Here is a 13073-nt window from a genome sequence, read left to right as displayed (position 1 = left end):
ATATGTTGTTGAATTTATTACTGAAGACTGTTGTTATGTATTTGAGACCCGAAACATGGTTGTTGAGATTGTTATATGTTGTTGATACATTTTTGATGTTGTTTTCCGCTGCGAGTTTTATGAAAACCGAACTATGCATGTTTTGAGGAAATGATGATGTGATATCTCAAACATTTTCGAATAAATGATTTTATTTGCATAATTTATTGCATTTTGGATTTAAGGGTGTCCAAGTAAGCATATAAACAACTTAAATTTACAGAGTTCATTTTTTTTTTTGACGGAAATTTTACAGAGTTCATCATACACATAATTAGTATGATCAATTAGCACGAAAATCAACATAACATCAATTTTATGAAACTCACTTAATCAAACATGATCCATAACCACTCTATCGATCACTCATAATCTCTAAATGATGAATATAAACTTTCCTCTTATCTTAACTCTTCAAAAACTAACTTTAATCTTGAACCTACTCTCAGCTTTCCCCCAAGTTAGATCTCCCTTTCTCTTAAAATACTTCTCTCTTCTTCTTACTTTCTATTTTCTCATTTGTCAGAACTTTGCCTCTTTCTCTCAATTGTAAAAAAAAAAAAAAAAAGCTCTTTACCTAATTTTTACAAAGACTATTCTCCTATATACTCTTGGGCTTAGTCACACTCACTAATGGACTTAATAACTTTCTACCACTAATAGAATGTTGAGAAATGATGTTTGTACAACCATTTTGGTACAACTTTTGTACAACTTTCTCTTTCATACTCACATTATGTTTTTATTCTCTCTCTTCTTTTTTCTCTCTATATTGTTTTTGACCAATGAAAAGAGAAAACAACAAAGTTGTCTTAAAGATTGTACCAAAATGATTGTTAAAATATCACTACTCATACACCAATACTATATTAATCACCCCAAGTCACTACCAATTTCCTTAATTACTCTCTAAACCCAAAAATACTAAAATACCCTTAAAGCAATTAAATAAATAAAATTCTAAAATCAGGTCGTTACAAGGAGCAGGAGTGGGATCCTAGTGTGGATCAGACTAGTGATGTGGGTGACTCACACTCGAGAGGGAGATTATTGAAAATTAAGTGTGAGTAATTATGTTCTACATTGACTAGAAATGGAGAAAACGTTAGATATAAAAGATAGGGGACATATATCCTTGATGCCTTAAGGTTTTTGATGGAGAGATGGTGTCTAAGTCTCTTAGTGGTTTTAGACATTTAGCTCATTGCCGCTCCCGGCGCTCTCAGGACTCCCCCAACATATTTAGTGCATATTTAATTATTAAGAGAGTGAGTTGTAATTCAAGCATCTCATAGAATAGGGGAGTATATGTTTTATTTTTCAAGGAAGGAGAGTGTAAATTTTAACATAAGAAGAAAATGAAATATAATTAAAGCTTGTTTTAAATGAAGGGAGTGTAACTTTTTGTTGTTGTCAGGTAGCCAAAGGTTAGAATTCACTTTATAAGGTGAATAAGTGGGGTGTTTGGGGTTCGAACTCCGGTCCCTACATATAATAATACATTGTCCTGCCAACTCAGCTATGCATAGCTCACGGAACTGAGGGGAGTGTAATTTCCTCTATTAAAAATTGTATTATGATATTAGAGATAATAATTATGCCACTACATTATTTTTCAAAATTTTATTGAGTTTTTTTTTTTTTTTTTTTACATTATTGAGATTGTTTTAGCAAATGTGATTCATTTTATAATTTTTTGATTCAATGCCCAACAAACAAAATCACACTATTTTGTGAGGCAAAGATTTATTGGTTTTCATATTCATTAATGAGTTTGATTGATATGGACAATATTGCACATGTTAATGCAACTAAAATAATATATTTTTATTGAAAATACAAATTATATATTAATTTTTTTTTAATATAAATTGCACAAGTTTCAAGATAAACTTACCATATTAAATTTCATAACATGCAAATTTATACTCCCTTCATCCCATAGTAATTAATCATTTTGTAAAAAAATATTGTCCTAAAATAATGGTTCCATTTCACTTTTCAATACAATTATAAGTACTTTTTTTCTAATTATAATTTTAATTAATACTACTTTCATCACTCTTAATTCAATATATTCTACTTTGCAATTATGATAGTGGAGAATGCATTAATACATAACAATAGTACTTAAAACTATTTTTCTCTCTCCTTCATCTATACATTTTTGTTAATACGTGTTAAATGAGCAAATGATCCGGTTAATCCGGGATGAAGGGAGTACATCCTCCAGTCACTATTATAAGCAAAAATTAACATTTTAGATTCATTCATTAAATGATGTATGTGATCCATAATAAAGATTATATACATCATTGATTGAATGAATCTAAAATGTTATTTTTGCTTATAATAGTGACCGGAGGGTGTACATGATATCAAAATTCTTCATTAATTGATGTGACAACACATCATTAAATGCATGGATAAAATAATTATATATTGATTGAGTATATTAATTAAATTTTTTAATTAATGTAATTATTATATTCAATACAAATACTTATTGTATGTAGTCTATAATATAAGTCACATACATTATTTATTGAATGCACCTAAAAAGTAAATTTTTGTTTATAATTGTGGAATTATCATGTTCAATAAAGTAATTCCTCAATATTTTGTATATAGTATTAAATTTTATTTTTTGGTCAAAATTGTATACATTAAATTTAGCATTACTTTTTTTTTGGTCAGGACGTCTAATGTTGACCAAGTTCAAAGATCAGATTTACTATTTATTGTAAATTTTAATTAAAAATTACATTTATTCCCCATTTTCTTAATGAAAAAATTAATCTTTGATTAGCATATAGAGCACTCAACCTCTTATATATTAACACAAGAGTGATCTCAAGTGATATTTAGTAGAGAAGGTATTTTTTTTTATGGAATTTAGTAGAGAAGGTATGTCATGCATATTATTTCATTCTTTCATTTATTTTCCCCTTTTGTGTAATTTGTATTACAAAGATTTGATTTATGTTCTTAAAAATAATAATAATTATGTACTAACAAATTTCATCAATTTGTAGGTTAATTGAAAAATGGATTTAATCTTGAGATTAGCGCCACCAGAGAATCCAAGCTCAAACAAAGAAAAAGGAGTCTTTCCTCGCCACACTGCTGTTCGAAGAGTAAGATCATTAATCATTGCTTATGATTTTTTAAAATTATTATCTTTTTTTTTTTCGTTCGATATATTTTGGAGGATTTAATCCTCCTTTTTTAGTGAAGGATATAGTTCGAATTTCCTAAAGTCATTAATTGCATGCATCCACATAGTTATGGTTCTACGACGGTTCAATTTCGACCGCACGATCAAATCTATAAAGTTTGGTAATTTTAAACTCTTAAAGTAAATCAAAATCTCCTTATTCTACAACGGTAAAATTGTTGTGGAAATTTTGTCGCCAATTGAGTTGCACATGATTGAAGAATTACTCTATTGTTGTGCACATAGAACATCCCGTATACACATAAAAAATCTACTTATGTTTTAAACCGTCCAATCGAGATCGACTGACATGAATTCACTGACTGCATGAATATATTCTGCCAATGACTGCACAAATTCTGGATTCTTGATTGTTATAAATCTAATTTTTTTGGTCTTAGTCAATAAAAGATTAGATAACGAGATTTACAATTGAATTTTTTTTTTTTTTTTTTTTTTTTTTCTATCTGATAACGACTTGCAATTGGCTTTCTTTAGAGATCTGGGTTTTCAAAATATCTTTTTTTTTTTTTTTTTTTTTTTTTTTTTTGGAATACAACCATTTTTCTTTTTTAAACCTATATCTCTTTTTGGAGACAATTATATATTTTTAGGGACAAATTTTATAAATGCGTGGGGATATCAATTTAAACTATAGTTTTAACATAAAATCGATTCAAACTATAGTTAATAAATTTTGATGTTTAAAAAAGATAAAATTACACTTTTAGTCTCTTAACTTAATTTCAGATAAAAGTTTGGTTCTTTATCTTTTTTTCATTTCAATTTGGTCCTTTTTGTCCATTTTCATATGAATTTTTAAGCTTAAAATTCATGATTTTATTTTCTTATGGTCTTTCAATCTTCAAATCTATGATCCTCGTCTATGTTTGCATAAGAATATTAGATTTGAAGCTTGAAAATGTATATAAAAATGGACAAAAAGGATCAAATTGAAATGAAAAAAAGATAAAGCACCAAACTGTTACCTGAAATTAAGTTAAGGAATTAAAAATATAATTTTGTCTAAAAAAAAAAAGCTCCTTATACTAGACCGAATTAATCATTTTTTTAGAGGTTGACCGAATTAATCATGTTATCACTATTTAGTTAAGCTTTGACTTTAAAGGCTGTGTGATATATATCAATGAGTTTCACCAACAAAATGAGATTGTGATCGAATCAATTCATTAGATAAGAATATCAATTGTCTTTTGGGACATATAAATATTTGATCCTTATTATAAGAAACAATTAGACTTTATAGATTTATTGTGTAAGTAATATATCTAGTCTATATTTATAACGAGATACATTAATTATATTTTTCAATAAATCTAAAAAGTCAATTGTTTTTTATAATAAAAATATTCTTTTGGTTTGAACAAAATCTCCATTCAGTTATTTTTACAAGCCACTAATTGATATAATTAACATACTAATCACTTCTTGTATATGTTATGATCAAGAATGCTACTCAAAAGGAAGTTAACGCTGCTTTTCGAGCTGAAATTCAAATGCTTTTGGAAGAGAAAAGGGAAATGGAGAGACAAAATAGAGTATCTTGCCAAGCATGCCGTGATTCACGTTTGAAACAACTTCGGTTTGAAAATCAACTTCTGAAAGAAAAGGTGAGTTAGTATAACTAGACACAATGTTTTACTCTTTTAGTGCTTTTATCTTTTTTTCATTTTAATTTTGGTCATTTTTGTCCATTTTTATATGAATTTTTAAGCTTAAAATTCATGATTTTATTTTCTTATGGTTCTTCAGTCTTCAAATCTATGATCCTCGTATATATTTGCATAAGAATATTAGATTTGAAGCTTGAAAATGTATATGAAAATGGACAAAAATGACCAAATTGAAATAAAAAAAAAGATAAAGGACCAAACTGTTACCTGAAATAAAGTTAAGGGACTAAAAATGTAATTTTGCCTATATTTAACTCTAAGATACTAATATTTTTTAGGGTGAGTTAAGTAAATGGTCCCTATAAATATTTCAGAATTTTGTTTTTAGTCCCTATAAAATAAAATCACACTTTTTAGTCCCTGTAAAATTTTCCATCAACATTTTTGGTCCCTATAAAATTTTCCATCAGCATTTTTAGTCCCTATAAAATTTTTCCATCAGCATTTTTAGTCCCTAAAATGCTTAAGGAAAATGTCACAGGGACTAAAAGTGTGATTTTATTTTGTAGGAACTAAAAACAAAACTGTGAATATTTATAGGGACTAAAAACTTAATTAACCCATTTTTTTTATTAAGGGCTACAATATCGACTAATTTAATAATTGTATGTATGAATTTATTTTTTGTATGAGAAGGTGTCAAAATTGGATCCAAGGTACATGGGAAAAGAGGAACTATCACTGGAGTTGAAGTAAGGTCTTCTCCGAAGATCATCAGATGGAACCTATCTTTAGTTTTGCATCAAAATGTGTTTTTGGGGGTTGTTTCTTGCTGGTATGGATTATGCTATGTGGTAGTTTTTGGGTTTTTCTTAATCTGTAGTACTGAAGTGTTTTATGGGGAGTTATGATTTGTTCTTGTTGCTGCCTCCTGTTGCTTTTACAAGTTGTAATTGTTTGGTGGACTAATCGTGTCTTTCTTTTGTTTTACTATGTTGGAGGCTTTTGCGTTTGCGTTTTGTTTTTTGTTCCTTGTTATGAACTATATTCTAGTTAATTACTGCCAAGGAAGGTTGTTGTTTTTATATTTTGCTTAAATTTGCTTAAAGTGTCTTAAACTTTGGTTGTTTTTATTTTCTATTCATTTTGCTTAAATTTACCAAAATTCTTATTTTTTTCGCCGTTGATTCTGTTGTTCCTAGAGAGATTTGAGTGGGTCACACAGTCGTTTTGTTGCCACAACTATTTTGGGCAAGGGAAAGGGACTAGGGTTTTGTTTTGGTAGAGAAGATGTGTTTCTCACGTAGAAAATTGTAGGGACCAGGGTTTTTTACATGCCACAACTATTTTGACATCTATTTGTATACCAGTCAGAAAATTGTAGATTCACATAGAAAAATATGCTCACATAGCAAATCTGAGGTTTCTTCAGATGGAGGGAAAAAACAACCCATCCAAATGGTCACTAATACATTCTTGATTCTCTAGGCCGATTGTTGCTCGCCTAGCGAATCTTCTCTTGATTCTCCCTGGAACTTTTCTCGAATACTTCTTTTGACTCGCTCCATCTCGCCCAACGAATCTTCCAATCTTGTAAATCTGAACTTTCTATTCATATTCACTCCCAACTTGCTTAACAAATATTCCTTCCCAACAAATCTTGAAACTCTCTAATTTGTCTCGCTTTGGTCCCCCAGCGAATATGCTGTAATTTAGTCGCTTGGGTTTTTTTCAATTTCTCATCAAGGATCTAAAAAGTCAAAAGGAAATAGGTGATAATAGCTGATCTAGACTATGTATAAATATTAACTATTTGGGGGGGGGGTTCTTTAGATTACTTGCAAAACAAGTGGCATGTAATTTAACAAGTTTGACACTTCTCAGTTTCCTCTTGGAGCGCAATAAGAGAGTATTCCTCCCAAAGAGGTTTCTTGAGATCAAGAAGTCTGTCTTTTGTGGCATTGATAAGAGAATTATGGATCCGTTCACGACGACGGATGATTCGGTGTTTTCGACAAAAAAAATATTCCCAAATGACTCATGGCTATGAGTTTTGGGGTAAGATGGTTCATGCTCTCCTTCCAAGCAGAGGATGTGGTCCAAGAATTCTTGACTTGAGGAATGAAAATCGAATGGTAAAGCCAAGGACTAAAAAATTTGAAGTATGAACAAGTATGATTACAAACAAGTAAACTAGGTTTCTTTTTACATTTTTCCAACTACAATTTAATAATATACCTTCAATCTTTCAAGTACGTAGAAAATTCAACGCGCATTGGATAGCATCTTAATTTCATAGAAAAAAAAGAAAGACTGACTATTTTGCTATTGTCCTCTTGGATGCAAACATTAGCTCCAATACAAAATAGAAACCATTGTCATCCATTCCGAGTCCAAACTACTCTTATTTTATTGTTTATTCAAATTTATTTTTTCAAATGTTCTTGATGAATGAAACTGTTGTTTTTTTTTTATTTTTTATTTTTTTTATTTTTTTATATGTGTTTAGTCTTTGGAAATAGGGGTCATTTAAAAATTGATCCCTGTATTCTTTAATCCTGACATTTTATCCTGCCAAAATTTAATCACTTAAAATTTCGTCTCTCTCCCCACTTAATCACTGTCACGTCACTAATTACATGGATATTTTTGTAATTTCATGTTTGTAATTACAGTGACATGACAATAATCAACTGGGGCGAGAGACGACTTTTTAAGTGATTAAATTTTGGCAGGGCAAAATGCTAGGATTAAAGAATACAAGGATCATTTTTTAAATGACCCCTATTTCCAAGGACTAAACATATATAAAAGTTTTTTTTTTTTTTTTTTGGGGGAGAAGTGTTTGATGAACTAAATTAATCAATTAAGATTATTTAGTGAAGGACTAGCCGGATGGCAGCACGTAAAGTTATTGATTCTTATTACCATTTCACAAGATGACCATTTCTCTCTATTTTGAAGTTCAAAGATGACCATTTCATTTTTAAGTTAGGACGGCATATTTGTGATTGTGGGAATGCAACCAACATTTTCTATAGATTTATGTACGTATGCATGCAACCCCACGTACAAATTCAATATAAATAGGCCTTAATACGATGCCAATATTCATCCACAAATACCACAATTCATAGTACAAATTTCTATCTTAAAATTAATCTAGGGCTTGCAAGTTTCGGGTTTCAAAGTTTTATTCAAATGGCTAATCTCTCATTCTTGCTGCCTGTTTTAGCTCTTTCACTTTTAGCTGTCTTTGCTGTTGATGCTGCTACTACTCTCCAAGATTTTTGCGTGACAAATCCAATAGGCCAAGGTATATAATTTACATGTACACACGAGTATTTTTTTTAATTAACAACAAACAATTCATCTAATTCACGTTTTGTTCTTATAAAATTTATATATTCTTGAAAATCCTCTTAAATATTTTCAAGCATCAAACTCAGAAGATTCTTTGAGAATCTAACACTTTTTTTCCTCTATCATTTGTGACAATGTTAGGGAATTCATTATGCAAGGATCCAAAACTTGTTGAGGCAAATGATTTCCTTTTTAGTGGCCTTCACATAGCTGGCAACACTACTAACCCTGCTGGGTCAAGAGTAACTCCAGTCTTTGCATCTCAACTACCAGGATTGAACACACTAGGAATCTCCATGGCTCGTGTCGACATAGCACCATGGGGTGTTAACCCTCCTCACTCACATCCCCGTGCCACTGAAATATTCACTGTTCTCGAAGGCACGTTAGAAGTTGGATTCATCACGTCAAATCCTGAAAACCGCCACTTTAAGAAAGTACTACAAAAGGGAGATGTGTTTGTGTTTCCTATAGGGCTCATTCACTATCAAAGAAATATTGGAAATTGTAATGTTGTTGCTATTGCTGCTCTTAGTAGTCAGAATCCAGGAGCTATAACTATTGGCAATGCAGTGTTTGGGGCTACACCTGAAATAGCAAGTGAAGTGCTCATCAAGGCTTTTAAATTGGACAAGAATGCCATCAATTACTTACAGTCAAAGTTTTAGAATATTGGGAGGGAAATTCAGCTCTTTTTGTTTGTTTGTATGTTTCATTCGTCTGTCTTCCTTATTTCCTAATGTATTTTATTATCATTCATTTGATTCTTTCCTAAAAGTGTGGGCATCTACCGTTTTTTTTTTTTCATTTTTTTTTTCTTCATGTGATATTAATTAAAAAAGGTTTGATGTATTTCCCTTATTTTTGTAGTTGTTCCATCTCCCATCTTCAATTGTTCCCTTTCACATTTTGTTTGTGTTCTCTTTCCATCTATCGATTATTTCATTTTACTATTCCATCCTCTAAATAGGAGAAAAATTCTGAAACTTGAAATGACTTTTTTTCTTCTTCATATTTACATTCCATAAACCATGAAGTCCGAACACGTACTAAGAGTGTGTGTGCAATATATCGTAATAAATTATGTCTATTTTTTTTAATGATACTAACAATATAACAAATATAATATTTTTTTAAAAAATATATCGTAATAAATTTATATGGTATCATCATGATGTTGAATTTAAATTTAATTGTTGAATGTTTGCTCAAAATGTTGGGATTGAAGTGTCTTATAGTTAGTTTAAAAATTTGCAAGTCTGTTTGAAAACTCAAAAGAATGAAGAGAACAATATAAATTCTCATATCGAATTCCCTCATATAAGATGAGTAGGAACGTAAAGGAATGCATTCCAATACATTCTTTTGAACTTAATACTACTGCACTGCCAACTGACAAGTTTCAATTGACAGAGAAGCATGATCAAGCATAAAATAACATCTTAGAGGTGCATTCCTTTACGTCCCACTCATCTTGTACAATGGAATTCGATTTGAGAATTCATATAGTTGATTTTGCAGAATACATGTTGTGTTCTCTTCATTCTTTTGAGTTTTGAAACAGACTTGCAAACCTTTACCCTAAGTATAAGACACTTCAATCCCAACATCTTCAGCAAACTAACAAGAATTAAACTTAAATTCCAACAAAATAAATACTGTACATAATAATGATGGTACCTAATCATAATCTTACAGCAGAATCAAACTGTTGAGAATATCTTCAGTTGATCTCAGTAACGTGAGAAACATATCGATCCACGGGAACATGATGTGGTGCAAAAAAAATCGAGAACATGTTCATCACGTCGTCGTCGTTCTTTAATTCTAGCCGATTAAACGTTATTCTCCCATCGTCCAACGCTGGACGTTCATACCAAATGTATTCCACCCTCCTTGTGTCTCCGGGGTTGAGTCCATGGTTGATTTCATGCAGTTGATCATTGAGACCTTTTAACAATGACATTAATGTACCGAACCTTGAACATTTGAGGATTTCCACCGTTGAAGCGTATGCAAACATTGTACAAATCAACCATTTTTTCAAATCTACACCATATAAAAAGTAAACAATCAAGTAATGTTTTACGGATTTACGTATTTTACTGGTGTTTTACGACCTTTCAACAAGTGTGAACAGCAAATTTCTAAGTAGTAGAGAATTGGGCTCTTAATTGAAGCCCAAAACACAATTATGCTCTCTCTCTATATATATATAAAGTAAAGTAGGCAAGAGAGAGAGAATACAATCTGTTGAATTAGGGTTATTGGTGAATTGAATTTGTGAAAGATGAAAGAAGATGCTCGTAAGTCGAAATCATTGAGTTTCAAGTACACACCAAACTACAGCGAAATTAAGAAAACCGAATTCAAAGCAAATCATGTGTGTCAACGCCCGAAGCAGGAGGAGTATCTCGGTAACTATGAAGAAGTCTTCTACCAGCCTAAGACTGACGAAACCCGTGCTGCCTATGACGAATTTCTTAACCTCATCCGCCAGCCACTTGCCGGTCAGCCACTCTCTACCCTCGGGTTTGTCGCCTATATAATCGTTGAAATTCTCAAAAACGAGACCGGTTCTAAATATCCGTGGAATAAGAGGAAGCACATTGACTTGATTCTCAACCCTATCTCTGACCATGTCTTTGATCAGCTCCTCTCAATTTCTAAGCTTTTAACCGATTTCCATGATGACAATGTGTCTTCTTCTTCTTCTCCTCACGGTAATTCTGAATTGAATCTGTTAACCTAATTTATTATTATTATTCTTGTTGTTGTTGTTGTTACTTATGATTTTGACCCTGAAATTAATCATGTTTTTGTATGTAAAAACTGATAACCTTTACCAATTTTATTAAATTTTCAGTTATACTTATGATTTTGTTCTAAGTTTCTGTGCATCGCTGTGTTGAAGTCTGTCACAGTTATAATGGCAACAATAAAATTAGATTGATTGTGTCCTTGAATGTTTTTTTCCCTACATCATAGCTCAGCAAAAGTATTAATTAATTGTTTGTATTCTATATGAACAAAATAAACAATGCATAACAAACAATGGTTTGTGATGGTGTGAGGTTGAATTGAAGAAGCCATGATGACATGAGACCGAGTCCTGACGTGGAGAGGAGTGGCGGCGTGCGAAGTAAACCCTAGGTTGACTTTCAAAATAGAAAGTGACTATTTTAGAAGAAAAAGAGTCAATGCATGATAAACCTAGTCTGAAAGAGCTTGTAAAATAATATTAAAAATAACTATTTGTCATCAAATTAAATTGCGTCTGGACGAGTAACTCGAGGGTTAACCCAATTCCTGTTTCAGTTATGTCCCTGTTGTATCCCATATTTTTTGTCAATGTTCTTCTTTTGATTAGGGCAGACCAAACCCATTGTGTTCGGGCTATGACGGGTTGTAATACAGGGTTGGGTCACAGAATAATAAAATTGAAAAACTTAATATGATAGTCTTTTTGGCATTTGGATTCACAATACATCCAAGGAAGGACAAGTGTTAGAAACTTCCTTTCATGAATATGAACAGATCTTTGACTTTCCTTTTATACGCTTAGATCTTTCTGCGGAATGGATTTCTGTTTTTTATTTTTTTATTTCTGAATTGAATCTGCTAACCTAATTTATTATTATTGATTCTTTGTTACCATGTTGCTTGCAGGTAAAGAAGAACCAATTCCATTGCAGGAAGGAGGAGTTAACACTACCGTAGTTTGATTATTTATGTCTGTTGTAACTCTATTATTGTTATTCCAACAAATTATTTAACTTGATTATGCCTCTATCTAATTGGTTACAATGTTTAACAACAACTCGTTATTATATATATCTTTCTATATATGCTTATGGTTATTCTATATTATGATTTTGGAAACTACTGCTGTTACTTCTAGACATGTTTATGTTTATACTACGGTCTTGTTTAGACCTTTACTCACACACTCTCCCTTCATTGCCGTTAAATCGTATTCCTTCCAATCTTCATTCATTTTCATCAGAGCATATCCCTTTAAACATGTGTGGAATCTTACTTCATCTAGAAATAAACACAACCTCATTCCAACTCTAGGAGAAACTAAGAATGTGTTTTGGATGGGGGAATGTTTTGAGGGAATGTAATGTTTTGAGGGAATTCAAGGTGAATTCTATTGTTTGAATTCACCTCAAAGTAGTTGAATTCCCTCAAAACATTACATTCCCTCAAAACATTCTTCCATCCAAACACACTCTAAGTATATTCCAAAAAAGGTTAATTTCTATGAGTTTGACATAATTTCAAAGCAGATAAAGAAGCATTACAAGAGTCATTGTTCAGTAATGGTGTGTTACTGTTGGTTGTTGTTTATCTTCTACAACTTTATATTACCCTACCAATAATGGTGTGGAAATGTGATTCTCTCACTTCTTAACTTTCTAACCTCATTCTCTGTTCAACGCTATGTTGAAGTCACAGTTGATGGCAACAGGTAAAAATAGATCGAGTTTGATGTGTGGTGAAGTTACAAATATTTTCTATGTACTTGTAAAAACAAAATGGAAGCTTACAGTTTCTTTCACCTATGACATGTGCATGTATTTTTGTCAACATAAACTTTATCTATCACGAGTCTCTACTATTATGAAAATACTTGCTTTGGTATTTTAATTTCATATTCACGATATAGCTGCATGTATCATCCAGGATAGTGGTGAATTTTCACAACTTTTTTGGAATTGAGTGTACTCCTCATGAGCAATACTAGATTAATTTCTTGATGATGCTTCGTATGTAATGCCAACTCGATGTTGAATTCAAATCCTTCACTACCAAAA

The 13073-nt window shown here is 31.3% G+C and overlaps 2 protein-coding genes across 2 annotated transcripts; both read left to right on the top strand.

Moving 5' to 3' along the window:
- Positions 1–8021: 8021 nt before the first annotated feature.
- Positions 8022–9114, top strand: LOC11414422 (putative germin-like protein 2-1). The gene is made up of 2 exons (XM_003594544.3): positions 8022–8206; positions 8395–9114. The coding sequence occupies exons 1-2, from the start codon at positions 8092–8094 to the stop codon at positions 8919–8921; spliced, it is 642 nt and encodes a 213-aa protein (XP_003594592.1). The 5' UTR covers positions 8022–8091; the 3' UTR covers positions 8922–9114.
- Positions 9115–10482: 1368 nt separating this feature from the next.
- LOC11412257 (DExH-box ATP-dependent RNA helicase DExH12) lies at positions 10483–12118 on the top strand. Its single transcript, XM_003594542.4, has 2 exons — positions 10483–10976; positions 11923–12118. Exons 1-2 carry the CDS (start codon positions 10544–10546, stop codon positions 11976–11978), a joined length of 489 nt encoding a protein of 162 aa, XP_003594590.3. The 5' UTR covers positions 10483–10543; the 3' UTR covers positions 11979–12118.
- Positions 12119–13073: the final 955 nt, after the last annotated feature.

The sequence above is a fragment of the Medicago truncatula genome, chromosome 2 (assembly GCF_003473485.1).
Source record: "Medicago truncatula cultivar Jemalong A17 chromosome 2, MtrunA17r5.0-ANR, whole genome shotgun sequence".
In the NCBI taxonomy this organism is placed as follows: domain Eukaryota; kingdom Viridiplantae; phylum Streptophyta; class Magnoliopsida; order Fabales; family Fabaceae; genus Medicago; species Medicago truncatula.
This window is presented reverse-complemented; position numbering and strand designations above follow the sequence as displayed.